General features: G+C 52.9%; 1 protein-coding gene and 1 long non-coding RNA gene across 2 annotated transcripts; both read left to right on the top strand.

The window, feature by feature from the left end:
• Nucleotides 1-6,679: 6,679 nt before the first annotated feature.
• On the top strand, nucleotides 6,680-13,809 carry SH2D6 (SH2 domain containing 6). Its single transcript, XM_040458340.1, has 16 exons — nucleotides 6,680-6,693; nucleotides 7,058-7,092; nucleotides 7,507-7,577; nucleotides 7,653-7,782; nucleotides 8,361-8,431; nucleotides 9,092-9,152; nucleotides 10,070-10,092; nucleotides 10,537-10,597; nucleotides 10,967-11,045; nucleotides 11,224-11,254; nucleotides 11,400-11,424; nucleotides 11,575-11,652; nucleotides 11,828-11,886; nucleotides 12,163-12,246; nucleotides 12,416-12,574; nucleotides 13,197-13,809. The coding sequence occupies exons 7-16, from the start codon at nucleotides 10,090-10,092 to the stop codon at nucleotides 13,311-13,313; spliced, it is 696 nt and encodes a 231-aa protein (XP_040314274.1). The 5' UTR covers nucleotides 6,680-6,693; nucleotides 7,058-7,092; nucleotides 7,507-7,577; nucleotides 7,653-7,782; nucleotides 8,361-8,431; nucleotides 9,092-9,152; nucleotides 10,070-10,089; the 3' UTR covers nucleotides 13,314-13,809.
• Nucleotides 13,810-14,531: 722 nt separating this feature from the next.
• Nucleotides 14,532-18,876, top strand: LOC121019169 (uncharacterized). The gene is made up of 2 exons (XR_005785488.1): nucleotides 14,532-14,855; nucleotides 18,592-18,876. It is a non-coding gene; the product is annotated as an uncharacterized LOC121019169 (long non-coding RNA).
• Nucleotides 18,877-20,170: the final 1,294 nt, after the last annotated feature.

Here is a 20,170-nt window from a genome sequence, read left to right as displayed (position 1 = left end):
CAGACTGCCCTGGTCTGGGACCCCTGCTGAGGGTCACATAAGCTGTGGCCTGAAGGACAAGGGAGGAAAGGGGACAGAGTGTTCCAGCAAAAGAATGGCAAGTGTGCAGCCTCTAGAAAAGGCTAGAAAGGGATGAAAGAAGCCATGTAACATTATAAGCATTTGCAGCCACCCTGCCCCCTACCCCCACCTTATCCAGGCTTCCCAAACCCTGGGACATTGCCCGGGCTCTCTATCCATGTGCTCCTTTGTAGAATCTGGGCAGTGGGCTAATGGATCAAGTTTAAAAATAGCTGAAGAAGTTATGGTGATCTTCATAATCAGGCCCAGGTGGAGGGGAGAGGGCTGGGGTCTGGCGAAGGCAAGTGTGCTTCCACCATCTGTGAAGAGAGCATTGCCAGTTGCAGAGCTGAGCTGAGGAAAGCGGTGCCGGGTGGGGGTGGGGTAAGAGTTTTTGAACTATTACATACACAGAGTCCTTTTTTCCTTTTTACTGCTGTTGCTATACATTAAGCGTGCTTTCCCTCTTTGTTATATTCCCTAAGGACTGAATAAAGATCTGAATTTCTTCCAACTGGAATTTCCTGAAGTCAGCAGGGTGCAGAATGGGCTCTCCCCCCACCTGCATCCTGTATTCACCTCAAAGAGAAGTTGTGAGTCCATGGGGGAAAATGGAGGGGCTAGGGCAGGAGAAGCAGGTAGGGGCCTGATCTTACGAGGTGACAGAGACATTTGGTCTTTATTCAAGGAGCCATGGTGTGTCCCTTATGGGTTTTAGGCAGAGCTGGGACATGACCAAATCTGCTATGAGCAAAGGCTCGGGGACAGGGAAGGGCAGGGTGTGTGGGACGGAGGCAGGTGGAAGGTGGTACTGGCTCGTGCTCTTTACCCTGGAGACCTACAAAGCTGGCGTCAACTGTCAGGCCCCACCCTAACCCTTGGAAAACCTGAAGGAAAATAGTGTTCCGGCCTCCAGAAAAATACAGAGACATGCTACACACCAATCTTTATCACTTTCAGGGAGATAGAGGGAGGGTCCCTGAGATTAACTTTAACCCAACCACAGAGTTCAATTGGACTCAGGCTCCACCTGCTCAGGTAAAAATATCTTGAGAATTCCTTCTCCCTGACTCCTCACAGGACCTTGTTTATAACTTCCAGGTCTCCCCTCCCCAGCCCTGCAGTTCTGGCTTGTCTCATGCCACTGACTTGGCCCTAGCCTCATGTTCAGAAACTTCTACGATCTATCCCACCCTTTCCACTTGTCTCTATGGATTCCTGTTCCCCTGGGAGAAGAATTCCTGTATTATCAACACCCTCTGGGTGTTTTTTTTTTCCCCACCTTTCCCAGTACTTTCCTGGCTAAGGAAAAGCTGGCTGTCGTAAGGTAGCCCCACACCCTGACGACCTCCCCTGGGCCACCTCCAGGGCCCTGCTTCTCCCTAATGCATCCTTCCCCCCACCTCCCCCCCCCCCTTCCTCACATTTGAAATCCAGGTTATCTCCCTCTCCTTCCCTTGCTTCTTTCTTCTTCTGTTGCCGTTGTTGTTTACATTTGTATTGACTGATTTTTTTAATTGTAAAAATAATTAATATTTGTCATAAACACAGTCTCAGGATAGAAATATAAAGCTATGACACTTCTTTCTACCCGGTCTGACCTTTGTAGGAGACACCCACTACGCCTGGCCTCAGAGTTTGAGCTTCTGTGGTCTCAACTCTGGAGTTCTTAACTGAAAGTAAGACAAACCCACCCTAGCTGGTTGAGGTGGAAAAACAATTTATTAAAGATATTCTGGGGCGCCTGGGTGGCGCAGTCGGTTAAGCGTCCGACTTCAGCCAGTTCACGATCTCGCGGTCCGTGAGTTCGAGCCCCGCGTCGGGCTCTGGGCTGATGGCTCAGAGCCTGGAGCCTGTTTCCAATTCTGTGTCTCCCTCTCTCTCTGCCCCTCCCCCGTTCATGCTCTGTCTCTCTCTGTCCCAAAAATAAATAAACATTGAAAAAAAAATTAAAAAAAAAAAAAGATATTCTGTAGCTCACAGCATCTCCTGGAGGACCAGAAAAACAGCCAGAAACAATGGCTCAAAAGTCAGGGCCAAGTTGGCCTGGTGGAGGCACCTCTGGGCATAGACAAAACTATTGCCAACACCACTCACCTGGGCCCTGGTGGTCCCAAGGGGGTCTCAACCTCCTCAGCCTCCAGAAGTAGGATACAGAGGTCATCCCCTCCCCAGGGCGGTTTCCTCTTGGTGCCTGCTTCAGACACAAAGTCTAACACGGGGGCATGTGACTGGCTGAATGCCTGCATCCCAGCTGCAAAGGAGGCTGGGAAGACGTCGCTGGGCTCCTGTGGATGGAATCAGGATTTATAAGGTGGAGAATGCCCCAAATGCAGGACATGCTCACTGGCCAGAAAGAATGGCTCAGGTCCCCTTCTATTCTCTAGGAGTCCAGCCGTCCCCATCTCCTGCTCCGCATGCTCACCCCTGAGAACTCTGGCCACAGCCTGCTTGCCTTCCTCCTCCTTCTCACAGTGCTTCCCACTTTGCTACACCAGGGATCCCGGCTAGACCGCACCACCCACCGTGTCCGATGGTAACATCTATGTGAAGCAGGACACCACTGTCTCAAGGAAAGCTGATATTTATTTTGTGGGTGCTGTGTGTTTCTTGTGCCATCACCTCATTTGACCCTCAGAAGCTCCCTCACTAAAAGGAACCCCTACTGACATCCCCATTTACACAAGAGGAAACTCAAGCCCAGAGATTGAACATCTTGGGTGTGCCCTCTCCATCACTTGTAGTGGCCCCTTGAGAGCAGGGTCTGTGTCACGTTCTTTCCCTGCTGGGGACCCCTTTGTTCCAAACAAGCAAAAGTCCATATGTGATTCCAAAAATGTCCTAGAAGTTACAGGTTCTCAGACTGTTTCCTATATAACAGAGTTTCCCAAACTTGACTTGATAAGATTGATCTAGGATGTTTATTTGTTAAAAATAATATAGGGGTGCCTGGGTGGCGCAGTCGGTTAAGCGTCCGACTTCAGCCAGGTCACGATATCGCGGTCCGGGAGTTCGAGCCCACGTCGGGCTCTGGGCTGATGGCTCAGAGCCTGGAGCCTGTTTCCGATTCTGTGTCTCCCTCTCTCTCTGCCCCTCCCCCATTCATGCTCTGTCTCTCTCTGTCCCAAAAATAAATAAACGTTGAAAAAAAATTTTTAAAAATAATAATAATATAGATTCCTGGGGCACCTGGGTGGCTCAGTCAGTGATCTCAGTCGGTGATCTTCAGCTCAGGTCGTGATCTCACCGTTCGTGGGTTGAGGCCTAAGTCAGGCTCTGCGCTGACAGCTCAGAGCCTGGAGCCAGCTTTGGATTCTGTCTGCCTGTCTGCCTCTCTCTCTGTCCCTACCCAGCTCATGCTCATGCTCTGTCTCAACACTAAATATATATATATATACACATATATATATATATATATATATATATATATATATATATATATATATATATATATATTCCCAATTCCCTCCTGGAGCATCCAATCCATAAGATCTCAGGTAAGGGGGGAGGGTGCCTGGGTGACTCAGTTGCTTAAGTGTCCACCTCTTGGTTTCAGCTCAGGTCATGATCTTACGAATTATGAGTTCTATCCCCTGCTTGGGATTCTCTATCTTCCTCTCTCTCAGCCCTCCCCCATTCATGCTCTCTATCTCGGTCTCTCTCAAAAATAAATAAATATATTTTAAAAAAGATCTCATGGAAGGTCTGAGAATCTAAGACTTTTAACAAGTTCTCTAGCGATTCTTGTGATCATGCAAATAAGGGAAACAGTGCTCTGGAGAGCTGTTTTCTTAGGGTGGATTTAGACTATTCCGGACCTACAAATTACAGCCTGTTCCCATTAGAGATCAGTAACCGAGGTCTGGAAAATGTGGAGAATCACTGCGTGCTATGCAAGAGCCTTAGAACAGGCACTGGGTGCTACCAGACAATGGGGCATTGCAACCAAAATGTGACCTTCCAGCAATACCACTTCTAGGAATTCATGCTGAGGGAATAGCTATGCACAAAGCAGTCCTGTGCCAGAGGAGAAAGAGGTTGTCCAAATCTGCCTGTGTAATTAGTAAGAAGCACAGTCCTCACCGCACAGGGCTGGCCAGTGTGAGACAAAGCCACGAGGCAGGCCTCCTTCCACCCCCTTCTTCCTAATCTGTCCAGGCCAATGCCCCCACCCAGATGGCACGATTCCATCCTCTGTGCCTGTGACCCTTTCACTCACCCTGCTCATGGCATTTGCCTATGCAAAGCCCCAAACAGAAGGGGGGGGGGTGTGGCTGAGGCAAGGGGGGTACTTACTGGGAAACCCACTCAGTTTGGGTTGGCAGTGGGGCTGATATCTAGAGCCTCCTGCTGTAGACTTTGATCTGCTGACCTTGTCCCATAGAAAGTCCCCTTCATGAGGGAGGTTGCCCCCTGCAATACAGTCCAAATGTGGAACAAAGGTCAAATGGGGAGTGGAGGTTAGGGAGGAGACCCCTGTCCCTGACCCAGACCTAGATTGTTTCTCTGTTTTTGTTCTCTCAGTTTTTCCCACTGTACCACATGGGCTCCCTGTTAAGCCACCCCAGTGATTTTTCATAGCTTCTTAAAGTGCCCTTTGGCCTGTAGGTCCCAGGAGTCATCTGGTCTTCCTCTCTGAAGGTTGTGGCCAGCTCAACCCTGGGGTTCTCTCCCCAGTATCCCTAGCCCCATGGCCTCCAAAGATGTAAGCACGTGACCTTCCCTTCTTTGTGCCAACAGCCAGGACATCACCAAAATAATAAACAGGCAAGTTACAGTGCCCTAGAAAAGTCTTACATTCATGATCCTCATCTGTGTTTCCTCAGTCCCTGGTTTAAACAAAGTCAGACGCCAGGCCCTTCTTTTTCCCCAACACTTCTCCGATATTAATGTCCTAAAATTCACTCAAGTAACAGAACACCTGAAAGTCATGGGCTCCTTAAGGAAGCCGTGTTTACCGCTGTGTCTAATTCCCTCACAGGAAAGGAGGGTAAGGATTCAGGCCTGGATGAGATGCAGGATTGCCTGGTGGTTAGTGCACAGGCAAAGCTTGGGTTGAATCTCACCTCCAATACTTACTAATTGTCAACCTTGGGAAAGCCACCCAATTTCTCAAAGCCTCTGAGCTATGTGGACTGAACTGTACCCCTTCTTCATTCATCTATTGAAGCCCTGGCCCCCAGTGTGGCTATATTTGAAGACAGGATCTTTAGGGAGGTAATTAAAGTTAAATGAGGTCATAAGGGTAGAGCCCTGATTCAATAAGACTGGTGTCCTTATAAGAAGAGATCAGAGATAGCTCTCTCTATGCACGCAGAGAGCATAGGCCAGAAGTTGTCTGTCTGCAAGGCAGGAAGAGAACTCTCATCAGAAACCAACTCTGGGGGCGCCTGAGTGGCTCAGTTGGCTGAGCGTCTGACTTTGGCTCAGGTCACGATCTCACAGTTTGTGGGTTTGAGCCCTGTGTCAGGCTCTGTGCTGACAGCTCAGAGGCTGGAGACTGCTTTGGATTCTGTGTCTCCCTCTCTCTCTGCCCCTCCCCCACTTGTGCTCTGTCTCTGTCTCTGTCTCTCTCTCTCAAAAATAAATAAACATTAAAAATTTTTAAAAAAGAAAAAAGAAACCAACTCTGATGGCACACTGATCTTGGGCATTTAGCTTCCAGAACAGTGACAAAATAAATTTCTCTAGTTCAAGCCACCTCATCTGTGGTATTCTGTGATGGCAGCCTGATCTAATACACTCAGTTTCCTCTTCTGAAAAACAGGGATTAAACTAGCATTTGCATCATGAGGCTATTGTAAGAATCCAATAGGAAGTACACATGCCTGCTTATTCAGTTTTCCTATAACATCTTTAGCACCTAAATAGTGCCTGGCAGATAATGGATGTTCAATAAATACTTATTCAGTGAATAAATACATCCATCCATAAAGGAAGCTGTCATACTAAATACATATGCATATTTCTAAGCTTTTCATTAACCTCTACTTCTGTGATCATTGACGACCAGTCACCAGGAAAGGACAGCAAGCATAAAGCATTTAAGAAAAGTGCAAGGCTGGTCTCTCATTTTCAACTGGATCTGCCCATTAATGTCATATCTTCTGTGAGGTGGGAAAGGCCAGTCTGGATGATCCTTCAATGAGCTTCTGGGAGGAGGACGCATTGATCAGGGAGCTGCAGTAGGCCTCTGAGCCCTGGTCTAGCCTTGTGGGCCTGAGGCCCTGGGGCAGAGGAGAGAGCCCTTCCTCCTGGGGACCAGAAGGGCTGGAGACTGGGGACCACAGCACGGGAAGGCAATGTGGGGGAGGTTATGGGAGCCTCTGGGGTAACTTGGTCTGGGGTTAGAGGACACAGCAGGCCCACCTTCCTGGTGCTTGTGAGATGCAAATGATGAGAACAATAGGGCCTCTGTCCCCAGGCCATTTGTGGCAGAACCTCTGCTCAAGGGAGGCATTGCTGCTTCTGCTGGGCCATGGTGAGAGTTAGTTCTGGGGCAGCCCGAGGCGCACAGACCTGCCCACCCCTTGGGGCCCAGGAATCTTCCCAGGGAGAGGCATCCCAGCTGCACTGACTACCCCCTTATGCCCCTCTCTCTTTGCAGGACAAGCTCAGGGGAAGCAAGCCCCGGTGAGTACTCAGCTCCGCTCTTTCCTCTGCCTCCTCTCTGATCTCTACCTCGCTGCCCCTTTCCTGGGCACGGCCCCACCTGCCCAGTAAGACCATTCATGTACTTCTACCCCGCTGTGAGCGCCAGGGCTCCCCCACTACCAGCTTCACTGGGGCACCAACTCATCCAGCTGTGTACCCACCGGGCACTGGCTCTGCCCCCGGGACTGTTCTTCCTGCTGTCCTGATCCCAGGCCAGTGCCACACAACTCCAGGGGGCGCCATTCACATAGTCATGGATGTGAATGTCCTGGGAATTGTGCAGTGTCTGGCTGACACAAACTCAAGGGCCTCTTGGGCAGAGTTGACTAGAGTCTGATTGCAGGTTGGGGCCACCCCTTCCATCTCCCAGATGTGGAGGTAAGTGACAGTGGGCAAGAGGGGCCCCCTGCAAGCAGAATGGGGTCCCCTGCAAGTACAGTCTCTTCTGAATGGCTCCGGACCCCTCCTGCCCGTTGTAGTCCAGCACTACTAAGTCACCGGGGCCTAGCCTTTCCATCTGTCTTGCTCAGAATTTGGGGTGCATGGGGTAGGGGATTGTCATAGCTGGAACTTAGCCGGGAGGCCCCCTTATTTTCAAAACGCCCACCTCACTGGCCCTGCTGCAGTGTTGGAAAGGTTGGTCATGAATGGTTCCTTTGAGTTGAGTGAATCACTGAGGCCCTACTGTAAAAGTGCAGATGGTTTATTATATTGGGGACAGAGAGTAAGTCATTGTGGGGTGGGGGTGGGGGTGCTGGGAGATAAGCCCAGTCTCATCAGTCCCCTGTCCAGATTCCCCAGCTTGGAAAAAAGATGTCCCCAGCCCATGTCCTCTGCCTGCCTCTGGGACCTGGAGACACACAGTAAGTATAGCTGCTGAGACTAGAGGGGAGGGAGGTGGGACGCCGCAGCTACCACTGGTCCTGCTCCTCTTCTAGCCCTTCCAGAAAGCCCAGGAGGAGGAGGAAGAGGAGGAAGATAAATATGAGCTGCCCCCCTGTGAGGCTCTACCCCTCGGTCTTGTCCCTGCCCACCTTCCTGGCACCGAGGAGGACTCTTTGTACTTGGGTAGGGGTTGGGAAGGTGAGGAAGGGAGCTGGGTGGTCAGGCAGGACAGAGGGTCCCCACAAGAAAAGAGGGTGCAGACCTTGCCTCCTCTCCCTTTGTATGTGCTGGGCCACGGAAGGGGGGGTTGGGGGTGAGGCCTCAGCTGGCAGTTGCTGAAGCCTCTGGGCTAGGCAGAGAGAGAGAGAGGATGGAGAGGAGGAGGCAGGGGGGAGAAAGGCAGGAGGGAGAGTGGGAAGGGGAGAGCCTGGAGGGGCACTGTAACCAAGGCAACGGTGGGAAAGCAGGAGGCCCCACAGGGTCCCCGGGGCCTCCTCTGAGATCCCGCGCACTTCTGGAGCCAGGGTAGGGATGCCAGGAGAGCCGGGGCTGCCGCTGGCATCCCACCCCCAGGGCTCCTTGACTCAGTGGGGGTAGGAAAACTGGCTGCCTCCAGTTGCCATGGAGATGGGGCTGTGGGGAAGCCAGTGAGGGGGAGGGGGAGGGGGAGGAGGAAATAAAGGCTAGGTAGGGGGTGGGAGGAAAACAGGAACCTGTGTGGGAGGAACCCACGCACCCACAATGCTTGGGGCCTTTTCCAGACCACCCTGGCCCCCCGGGCCCATGCAAGTCACCGCCACCACCACCGCGACCCCAGCCCCAGCCCACAACGGTGAATAACACCCCCTCAAGTGCCTCCTTCCCCCGCCCCCCCACCTCACCCCAGGCTACCGTTTCCCAGTGAGTAAATCTAAGAGGCAACTCATCCGCAAGATTCCCCCACATCTGCATTCTAGAAGTCCCTGAAAAATTAGATGTGTCAGAAGCAGAGCCCTGTTACCAGCGGCTGCTCCCTTCCCCTCCCCCTTCCCGGTCATTCCCCCCACCCCCACCAGTCAGCGTCCAGGGACTCACCCTTCCGGTGGAGCTGGGAGGGCTGGAAGGCCAGGCTGCCCCTCCCTGGACCCTGGAGCCTGAGGACCCCTCCCTGCCTAGAGAGTGAAGAAATCCCTCACTTGGCTGCCATCACAGCCAGCTGGAAAGGCCCACTGGGCTTGAGAAAAGCTTATGGGCTTGGAAGTTACCACTTTCATCATATATTTTATTGGAATAAAAAGAAAAAAAGCAGGGAGAGATTCACAACAAAGAGCACAAAGCAGAGGCAAAGAGTTACCTCTGTACATTAGTTCTTGTACTGCAGTGGTTTTAAGGCCGCGCAGATATACTTAACCCCACTGCATCCCACCCCACCATGTTGCCCTTCCCATGCCCCAGTTCCTCTCCCTTCTCCCACCCCTAACCCTGCTCTCCTTCCCGCCCATTGTGCCCACAGCTGAAGGCAATACTGAGCCTGCAGGAGGCTAGGAAGCAGGGACAGCCCTTTGGGAAGCAAGGTAATGAGGACTTCCTATCTCTTTTAGAGGCCCACCCACTCCCTACCCTGAGATGGGGCGTCCTGGCCCCCTCAGGGCAGACTAGGGTTCGGGTTACTTGGGCTCATGCTTTGCCTGGTCACTGCACTCCTCCAGCTGTTCCTCATTTTTACCTGAGGAAAAATTCCCCATCCCCGCTAAGGCTGGCAGTTCAGGAGGACCCTAAGGTCTGGAGACCAGAAATGCTTTGGCTGAGATCACAAAAAAGCAGAGTCCCCGACTTCCAGGTCCTGTTCTGCACCTGCTGTGCTTTCTGGGTCCGGCAAGGGACACTCCAGGATGAAGAGATCTGAGGGCAGCTTCCCCTGCCTGGGGGACCCTCACTATTGAAACACATCTGAGTGTCATGTCCCTGTCGAAGTGGCTCTTTGGCCACCGGTCTCTGATCCCATCCATGTCATTATTGCTACCACTGTCCAGAGACTTTGCCTGTGATAAGGGCCCTGAGGCCTGTGAACCCAAAACCCTGGGATATCAGGACAGTGAGGGACCTCAGTCAGCACATTTTTGTCTGAACATGGCCCAAGAAGAGCAGTCTCCTGCCTAAGGTCAAACAGCTAACTTGAGGCATGTTCACGTTTACTGTGCTTGGTGGTTGGTAAACCTTTGTGACCTTGAGGGTGGTTTTGACTTGGGGAACAGCCCAAAGTCATTTGGAGCAAGCCTGGCAAATCATTTGGGAGGTCAAGCCAGGCAACACCACCGGGGGGTGTGAAGTAAGGCGATCGGAGCTTAGGGTGGCTTTCTCCTGGAGCTTCAAAGCTGACTCTGAGAATCCCTTCAGATGAGTTCCAAAGATACTCCGTCCTTCCAGCCTAAGTTTCACTGAATTCTTTTCTCCCTGTGCTCATGACTGGTGGTTTCTCCTTTACCTCCAGAGTTGGCTACACCGTCCAGAATGGTGAGTGACCTCTCTCTCAGTCCCCACTCATCCTCTAGGGTTCTGGTTAGGAAGTTGGCAAAGTTGGGGTAGGGGGGCTTGGGAGGGCCAGGAAATAGCCCTAAAACCAAGGGAAAAGGTCCAGAGCAGAGTCGTTCCTGTTTGCCACAGGCCCCTGACAAGGTGTAAGCCAGCTGTCATATGCTGTCCAAGGCTACTGGAGAAGCCTGGCCTCTGGGCTCCTCCTGGACACCCACATTCTATGAGAGCTGGGGCCTATAGGCACCTCTGAAGGGGAAGGTGCTTGTGGGTGCCCCCTCCCAGGCAAAGGAGCAACTTTAATCATTCTAGCTAGCTCTCAGAAAGAGGTCCAGCTTGTGGTGGTGGTGGGGGGAAGATGTCCATAGCCCCCCCACCCCAAGTGATGGCTTCACCCTCCCTCCCATTTGCTGGTCAAACTCTTAGGTGCCAAGCCCTCCAAAGAAATCTGATGAGAACATCTACCTGGAATGTGAGCCCAGTCCAGGTAAATACCTCCCTCTACCCCAGATCCATCTTGCTTGAGGCCCTCAGCTGCTCACAACAGGACACATTCTGGCTCTGTCTTCTTCCCTTGTCTTCCCCACTACCCCACCAATACACATTTGCTTTTGGACACCCACATGGACACCCACGCTTCGGCCTTTCGTCCAGGTTGACCCCTACTGTGCATACTAGAGGGGGAACCCCCTTAAAGCAAGGGTTGCATGGGCTTCCCCACTGGTTGGAAGGACTCCCTGAGAGCCCGGGCTGCTGAGAGACAGCAGGCCTGCAGGCACCTGCACCCCTCCCTGGTCGGTGTGGATTTCCTTGCCTGATACCCAGTCTCCAGCCCAGCCTGCTTTCACTGTTTTAGTCCTGGCCTTGACTCAAACTCTGAGCTCTCAAGTCCTGATGCCCCCAGACCCTCTTCCAAGGACATCAGTGGTGCCCAGGTGAGTGCCCACCAGGGATGTGTGTGTGTACATGAGAGATGGCCAACTCAAGCTTCCCCAGCTCTGACCCTGGGATCTCTGGGTTCACTGGGTTCTTTCCCTTAAGATAAAATCCTGAGCCACTGGGGCTGAGTGCCCCAGCTTAGAGCCACTTTCTTCCTCAACTTGTTCCCCACAGGTCCACCGTAGCCCCCCAGGAAGCTTGGAATGTAAGAGGCTAGTAGCCAGGGGAGAAGTAACCTGGGGCAGGGGGTGGGGGGCGGGGGGGGTGTGGGGGAGCTCAGGGAGGGACTACAGGCCCAGGGGGTGGGCCTACAGGACCGAGACTTTCTGACCAGCCCTCCTGTGTCCCAGGGAGCAGCGAACGTCACTTCTAAAGGTGAGTAGAGGCATCTTCAGCATGAACCCTAGGCAGTCCTTCCAGGGCCCACCTTTCCAGCCTCTCATGCCCCACTTGGCTGTGGGAGTCCTCACAGCTCTGACTTCAGCTGGGAGCAGGCCTGAGGGGATCCCACTGTGCATTTGCCAGGGTCTGCACCAAAGCAGGAAGTTCCTAGCCCGTATCTCAAGATCATCCCTCATTTGGAGGTCACTCGTGGCCTAGCTGGTAGGTCCTACCAGAGTCCAAGACCTGGAGAGGAGGGATGAAGCACTGGGTGCTCTGCTTGGGGCTTCAGGCCTATGTGCACCGCCCTCTAACCTCGCCCACCTCTGCAGCTGGGCCCAAAGCCTTCTTTGCCTAATCCCCAACCAGCCTCAGCTCTACAATCTGCTTCTTCCAGCAGGAAGGAGATCCTCTCTTTCCTGCATAGCACCCACGCGGAGCACCTCAGCTGCTGAGGTGAGAAGGGGCAGGGAGAAGGCTCTGGAGGAGGCCTGCAGGGCCTCTTGGCGGCAGGTGGGGTGGGTGCGGCTCACCATTGCGAGGATCATGTTTTGAACATGTGTGTGCAGCACCCTGCTGGGCACCACACACAGACACATCTCTGTTCTGCTTGTGCAGACTCAGTCTAGGGAACTGAGATGTGAACACGACCGCAGGGCAGGGTTCTCTGTTCCCCAGCCCCTCTCCACTGTCGTGACACATCTGTGAATGGCTGCTTGTGTGCGTATACAGGACAGCAGCCTTCTGGGTCAGCCTTGGTACTCAGGGAACTGTGACCGCCATGCTGTTGAGAGTGCCCTGCTCCAATTCCAAAAGGTGGGCAACTGCAGCCCCCCTGGGCTTTCTCGGAAACCCTTCTGCTCACCAGCTGTGGCTGGCTGAGCAGGCGGGGATGGGAGGGCAAGGGGGGTGCTGGCCATTTGCGGGCCAGGGCTGCAGGCAGACGGTTGGGAGACGAGGTTGATGGATGGGGTCTCCTCCACAGGATGGGGCCTACACTGTGCGCCCCAGCTCAGAGCCTCATGGCTCACAGCCCCTTACCCTGGCAGTGCTTCTCCATGGCCGGGTCTTCAACATTCCCATCCGGCGGCTGGATGGTGGGAGCCACTATGCCCTGGGCCGGGAGGGCAAGAACCACGAGGAGGTGGGTGCTGGAGGAGGATGGGGGCTACAAAGCAAGGAGGGCACAGCACAGTCACATGCTGGGCCCTGCCAGGAGCATTTGCCCAAGGGAAAACCCGCATTTTGCATTTTTTTTCTGGATTGGGTGGAAATGAGAGTGGCCAGAGACTTGAATTCCTTCCCAGAGGTCTGCCTTCCTCTGGGGGAGGCACCCCTCTTGTAGGGCTCCATCTGCCCAAGGCCCGGTGGGGGGCATTGGGCCTGCCATGAACCCAGTTAGGAGGAGGGCAGGGCCCGGGTAGTCCAGGTTCCTGCCCATCCCAAGGATTTAACTTTGTGCCTGGCACTTGCGGAGGCTTACGTGCTGGAGGACCTGGGCAGAGGCATGGCCCCAAAGTTATTTCTACCCGGCCTGGGAAATATGAGCCTGGCTAACAACATGCCCGTGGGTGCAGTTGCAAGAAAGTTGTGCAGGGCCTGGAACCTGGCAGCAGAACGGCAGTGGTGCTTCATGGGGCAAACAAGAAGGAAAGTATTTAGAAAAATGTCAACAAACCCCCTCCCCAGAGCTCCTCAGTTCCTTCAGGAAGTTTCTCCCAGCATGAGGCTCAGGGGACTCACTGATGCCCCTCATTCCTGTCCAGCTGTTCTCCTCCGTGGCTGCCATGGTCCGGCACTACACACAGCACCCGCTGCCCCTTGTGGACAGACACAGCGGTAGCCGTCAGCTCACCTGCCTGCTCTTCCCCACCAAGCCCTGATGCCATGGCGGACTGTACACAGCCACCTCTGGCCCCGTAGTTTGCTCCTTGCCAGGGCCATCCTGGGCTGTCTCCCTCTTGCCTCTCCCAAGTCTCCACCCTTCCAGACCCTCCCCACCCCCTTGCCCCAGTCCCTGCAGGCCTGGATGAGAGGCTTTGGGAAAGGTTGCCCAGAGGCAGCAAGAGCCCCTGAGACCCCACCCCATGTTCACCTGGAGCCTGGCACTGCCCTGCCCTGCTGCATCTCCAAGGATTGGAAGCAGGCATCACGCATTCCCAGCCCCCAGGCATGGCAGTGTCTGCACTGTTTACTAGAGCCTCCCAAGCTGCTTTGGATGAAAGCCTCCCCGGGGAAGCTGAGCCTCAGGGAAACAGCCCGGGGTACTGCTTGGACACAAAGAGAATCCTTTCACATTCTTTCGGGGACTTAACACAGGGCTGGCATCTTTCCTTACACTGTACATGGTCCGCTTTCAATAAATATTTGTTGAGTGAATTCTTGAATCTGCTGAGTGAAGCAGAGGCAGTCTCTGTGAGGCCTCCATGAGGTTTCAAGGTTCTTAAGTGTCCCAGGGCACAGACTGGGCCTGGGAGTGATGGAGCCGTGGTGGCCAGGCCAGGGCAAGAAGGGCCAGCCCCGTTTCTGCCCCTGATCGGGTCTTTTGCCCTTAGCCGGTCAGTGGAGGCCAGCCCGGGGTGGCTGATTTTTGTTTTATTTTGTTTGTGGAGGTCAGAGTGGAGAAGGGGTAGGAAACGCTTGGCGCTGTCTCTGCCGCCCCATTAAATGATGAGCACGGACTTAGTTAAGTACTTGTCCACCACTATTTGCCGTATCGTGTTCCCCCAGGGAGGAATGAGTCTGACTTTGCTCACTCGGTGTTGTCTAGAGTAGGGGAAACAGGAGTACCCCAGGAAGCAAATGGGTAATTGACATGCCAGTGCTAAGATCAAAAGCTACGGAAAGCCCAAGGGTGGAGTTCAGAGAAGGCATCAGGCCGAGTGCAAAGCCGCCTGCGTGCCCGGCGGGAAGGTCGGCCGCCGCTCAGGGACCCTGGAGGGTCCGAGAATGACGCGCGGCCGGCAGGCGGGCGGGGCGGCGGCAGCACTGGGCTGGGGGCGCCGCCGGGCCCTGGCGCAGCGCCCGGAACACCCCGTGCCGGAAGCGCCATGTGACCGTGACTGCGCAGAAGCCGGGAGCGCCGCGAAACAAAGGGCGTCTCTAAGGCCGTCTGGCGCTCAGGATGGCACGGAGGGCCGGACCTCCTACCCCCCCCCCCCCCCGGCCGGGCCCCCGGACTCTGGCGGGCAGGGAGGCCCCGGATCGCGCCCAGGCCCTGGCGGGAGCGCGGGCAGATGGCAGAGGAGTGCCCCGGGGCACCGTGAGATGCAAGTGCGATATCGGGGCCAAGGTCGTGGGGCGTTGGCGGTTTTCTCCGTCACTGCCGTCACTGCCGGCTCTGACAGATTACCCGCTCCTTAATGTCTGTAACAGAGGCGGCGATAATTGTCCCTACGCAATTATCCTAGGGGGAGGAGGCTTAGGTAAGGCGCTCTCTGGAAAGCGGGGAGGACAGTGCAGGCGTCCCCTGGTGGGGAGGGCCATAGCGCCTCTCCCCCAGACGAACACACACGGGAATTCGGGTCAGTGACTGCCACTTTCAAGTCCCAGCAGGGATGTAGTTTCTGGCCAGGCCACCTGGAAGAGGAGCAGCATGTGGCAGGTGGCACAGGGCCAGGTGAGGGTGGGCACAGCTGTGTGATGTGAGGAGGGGATTAGCAGCTGGAGACGCCCGCAGAAGCAGGGGGACAGGAGGTCCAAGGACGGCTTCCCTGGCTTTGTTAGTCAGCCCTGGCTCCCTCTGGGCCTTCCCCTACCTGACCAGGTGGGAACTCAGGGGCGGGAGAGGGTGGAGAGCCCAACTTCCGGGTGGGCCTCAAGGTACAATCAGATTCTGGCATCTCCCACCAGATTCTCAGCTTTGACTTTCCTTGAGGAGCTCTCTCCCCTAGGGCCGGCTTTTTCTAGCCCTGAATTCGCCTAGCCCCAAAGCCAGCTGGCCCGTGGGGGTAGCGGAGACCACAGCACAGAGCTCTTGAGTTGGTGACCTGACAGAGACTCTGCTTGGTTCCAGTTGGAAAACTAACTTTCAGGAACTAGCCTCACCCCTTCCCTCCCTGGGGAAAAAGAGAGGCGGTTCAGTCCAGGCAGTGGAAACAGCCTGTGATGAGGGCCATTGAGGGCCAAAAAAGAGCTTGGTCTAGAGAGTGACTCAGTTTAGCTAGTACCTCCTCACCCTGCACGTCACACGTGGATGTCCCCTATTCCAGGAAGCCTTCCCAGATCCCCAAACCTGGGCTCAGGCACTTAGGACACCTTCCAGCAATTGCCTTTTCACTCCCAGGAAAGAACCAAGCTACTACTGCCCATTATTGTGTATTCAGGACCTGGAATACAATAGATGCCAAAATCTGTTGAGAGTCACTGAATAGGTCAAGTCTACCCTAAATTCCTCTAAAGCTGTTTGTTAATCTTCCTTGGTGAGAGAAAAGTCCAACCTAGTTCTGTCCAGTGATAAAAGAGAATGGTGTGTGGGGGAGAGTGGTGGTCCAGGGGAGCCTGAGAAGCCTCCATAATGAATGTGGGCGAAGGGAAGCCATCGAGGTTCAGAGCAAGGGTGGGTGCAGGAGGGGTAGTATTTCAGGAGGGTCTCTCTAGCTGTGAAGTGCTGAGTGGTTTGGAGAGGCAGCACAGGGGTAGGGAGAATAATCAGGGCCTGCAGATACTTCTGTGATTTAGGTGAGAGATGACATCCTTTGATTTTTTGCCGTGCCAGTGTCCGTCCATACCCCATCCCATTTCTTCTCACCTGACAGGCCAGACTCTAGAAATTTCCAGGCAGAGTCACTAACTGGGGGACCAAGTCTGGGAGAAATACCATTTGGTATCCATTTGGTGAAGAAGCCCATGTATTACCACGAGTGGTTTGCCTGTCTCCATCTGCCATGAAGGGCCTGTAGGACAGGGGACAAAGGAAGTATGCAACCAGGAAATGCATGAAAGTCGTGGCTGCCCACCCTGGCAAGACCACACCTGCTGGGGCTGGGAGTGTGCTCTCTGCCACCATTCAGCAAGCTTTCAGCTTTGGTTTCTAAAGCAGCAACCTGACCTTGGGCAAAAAACATGGGCTCTATAGTCTAAAGGACCCAAGTTTGAACATGGCTCAGTTACTCACAGCCTGTGTGACCTTAACTTCTGTCTCTTTTACTTTTAAAATGAGGCTAGGGGTGCCCGTGGTTCAGTTGGTTCAGTGTGTCTGACTCTTGACTTTGCCTCAGGTCATCTCACCGTTGGTGAGCCCTGCATCGGGCTCTGCCCTGACAGCCTGGCATCTCGTAGCAGGCTTGGGATTCTCTCTCCCTCTCTCTGCTGCTCCAGTGAGTATGCATGCTCTCTGTCTCTCTCAAAATAAATAAACTTAAAAAAAAAATTTTTAATGAAGCTAATAATATCTACTTCTTAGGGTTACTGTGAGAATGAGAAATAATGTATGTAATATATACTTAGCCTAATGCAGAGCCTGACATATAGTGGAGCCAAATGATTGGTACCTAATAATAATCCTGTGAATAGGCCAAGCCTGGTTCTGGTCCCACTTACATGATCCCTTTTCTTTTTTTTCTTTTTCTTTTTAATTTTTTTTAATGTTTTTATTTTATTTTTGAGAGAGAGAGACAGACAGAGACACAGAGTGCAAGCAGCGGAGAGACACATACAGAATCTAAAACAGTCTCCAGGCTCTGAGCCATCAGCACAGGGCCTGACGCTAGCTCGCACCCATGAACCACAAGATCATGACCTGAGCCAAAGTATGACAGCAACCCAGGCGCCCCAGCATGATCCCTTTTCATGGGCCCTTTCTTTCTTTCTTTCTTTCTTTCTTTCTTTCTTTCTCAGAGGTTTTTTTTGTTTTGTTTTTTAATGTTTATTTTTGAGAGAGAGAGAAACAAAGCATGAATTGGGGAGGAGCGGAGAGAGAGGGAGACACAGAATCCGAAGCAGGCTCCAGGCTCTGAGCTGTCAGCACAGAGCCTGACACAGGGCTTGAACTCATGAACCGTGAGATCATGACCTGAGCCAAAGTCAGATGCTTAACTGACTGAGCCACCCAGGCACTCTAACAGGCTCTTTCAGACTTGGGCTTCCCCAACACACACACACACACACACACACACACACACACACACGCATAAACACACACACATACATGCAACCTTTAGATATTGTAGGTACTATGATTATTGCTTTGTCTGCCCACCTGGCTTTCCCATCCCCCCTCCTCCTGGTAATGCCATCTACTTCCCTCACCATAGGACCAGGCATGTGACCTAGGTCTGGCTAGGACCAAAGCAGGCCCAATCAAAGCCTTCTCTGAGATAGATATATTGATGTTGACAGAGAGAGAAGCCCTTTTTCTAAGCCTGAGTTTGGGCTGCAAATGGCTGGCGTCCCCACCACATGGACAGAACCTATCTGCAAAAGTCAGGCAAAGACAAAGAGCAAGTATTTTGGAGACACTGGGTTCTGCCCCAAGGTCACAGCTTTTGCTATTGTGCCCCTCCCAGCTATGTGAGCTAGAAACCCTTTTTGGTTTAAGCTGGTGGGAGTATGGCTTCTGATATTTGTAAAGAAGACTCCTGCCTGCCACAGGCACTTGTGTCCTTGAAGTTTGGGGGCATCAGAGGTTTTTCTGAGCAGTTAGTTGTAAAACCAGAGTTTAGACTTGTCCGACAGGCTCTAGATCTACCATAAATTATGTCACACATCCCACACATCAATCACAAGTATTTACAGAGTGCATATTATATGGCAGGCAACAAACTAGCATCTCGTTCTCCCTCCACAGCTACTAAAGGACTTCTTCTCCCCACTTTCACTCCCAATCTCTAAGGATCCTTGAGTTAAGAGGACATAAAAAACAGCTCTCTCCACCAGTCTGGGAGAACACATTCACCATCTTTCCAGAATCAATACTCCCAGAATCCTCCTCATGTGCCAAAGATGTGAGAGGAACCAGCTAGCTCCCTACCTATTTACCTACCTACCTACCGTGGTCTGCTCAGCATGGAGTTAAGTCCTATTCCTGGTCCAGAGCCCTGTGACAGAGTTTCTGCCTGCACCCTACTCTGAGCGACAGGTTTCTGCTTCCTTTACAGCTGCAGTGACCATTTATAGGGATACTGAAGTCATTTTAAAAGTGTTTTTTTTTTTTTAATCTAGATTGACCCCAGATGTCTCCTTTGTTTAGTTTGCAAGTCTTGTTGAAGAGACAGAGGGATGTTGGGAACAGAAGGACTCCAGGACAGTGGTTTCCAAATCTGGTCCTCAGAACACCCATGGACCATGATGATGACATCACCAGTTGGTGACAAAAAAGGAGAAAAACGCAATTTCCAGAATGAGCTCTTCCCGAAGCAAAATTATTCCATTTAAAGGACCATCTTTTAAAGGGAAATCAAGTTCTTCCTCCTTTTTTGGTATTAAATTATACTTTCTTTTAGGTCACTTGATTTTGCTAGGCCCCATCTTTAAAATGGAATAGGAGAAAGGAACGCCTGGGTGGCTCAGTCAGCTAAGCGTCCGGCTTCGGCCCAGGTCATGATCCAACGGTTTGTGAGTTCAAACCCTGCATCAGTCTCTCTGCTGTCAGCACAGAGCCCCTTTGGGTCCCCTGTCCCCCCCCCCCCCCCGCCCCTTCCCCAGCCATGCATACACGCTCTCCTATCTCTCTCAAAAAAATTAAACAATTAATGAGGTAAAATGGAATAGGAAAGGCAGGGGAAAATAAAATAAAATGCAATAGGAGGGGCAGGGTGCTTGGCTTAAGTAACCTCCAAGGGCCTTTCCAACCTCGATATCTTCAGGGCCTGGGGACCTCACGAGGTTTGCCCTCTCAGCTGAGATCTCTTACGCGCTCCTTGCGGAGAAGCACCCCCTCCACAGAGCGTTTTGGATTAAATGAAAACCCAGGAGATATAGCTTATAAAAGGCAAATGTAGGTTTGGAATAGTCTAATGTTTGTCCTGAGATAATGAGTGGATCAGCCCAGTCTCCATTAAAGCCTGGAAGTTAGGGCAGAGGGTCTGAGACCAGGAGCGAAAACCCAAGAACAAACACCGAGGCAGGGGCTGCATGGAGGGGAGAGCATTGAAAGAGAAAGTTCTAGCAAAAGAATGCTGTCATGGACTCCTACAGCACCTGAGCTGGGGAACCATCTTATCCATCTTGTCCTGTCTCCTCACGTTGCAGATGAGGAAATTAAGGCCCAGGAAGGGGACAGGAGTCTGTGATTGGTTGGGGGTGGGGGTGTGTACATTTTTTCTCTAGCAGCACAAGTCTAGATAAGGCCTGGACATGGGGACCAGCTGAGGAAGACTTGGAAACTGAGTCCAGGAGAAGCTGGAAGCACTAGGTTAGGGCTGACCCAGGCCTCCCATGAACCCTTGTGTCCCTGCCCCCCCGTCTGCCTTCTCTGCTTTAGCCCTCCAGGGTCTCCTTTCCTTTGCCCATTGCCATCAACTCAGCTCTCAGGACATCACAGATAGCAGGCCCGGTGCACTTGGAGCAGGAGGACACTGGCAAGAGAGAGCACTGGCAGTAGAGTGAGGAGGACTGATGGGTGCCTTCCAGAATCCCCAGAAACTCTACATGCCCCTTTGAGAAGCTCCAGGCAGAAGGGAGCTGGTATGGCACTTAACACTGAGAACATGCACTGTTGTGCCCCAGGAGGAGTCAGGGACACAGGAGCTGTGGGGCAGTTCTCACGGATTCTATAAATCCCACACACTGGAGAGAATAA

This window comes from Herpailurus yagouaroundi, unplaced genomic scaffold (genome assembly GCF_014898765.1).
Source record: "Herpailurus yagouaroundi ecotype Mexico unplaced genomic scaffold, PumYag 221, whole genome shotgun sequence".
Classification (NCBI taxonomy): Eukaryota; Metazoa; Chordata; class Mammalia; order Carnivora; family Felidae; genus Herpailurus; species Herpailurus yagouaroundi.
The sequence above is the reverse complement of the archived record's forward strand: the minus strand, read 5'-3'. Positions and strand labels throughout refer to the sequence as shown.

Excerpts from the sequence above, each read along its gene's own strand:
- SH2D6 (XM_040458340.1), top strand. Across the intron at positions 11,425-11,574 it reads AGCGAACGTCACTTCTAAAG|GGTCTGCACCAAAGCAGGAA; the intron begins GTGAGTAGAGGC and ends TGCATTTGCCAG. Across the intron at positions 11,887-12,162 it reads GGAGCACCTCAGCTGCTGAG|GACAGCAGCCTTCTGGGTCA; the intron begins GTGAGAAGGGGC and ends GTGCGTATACAG.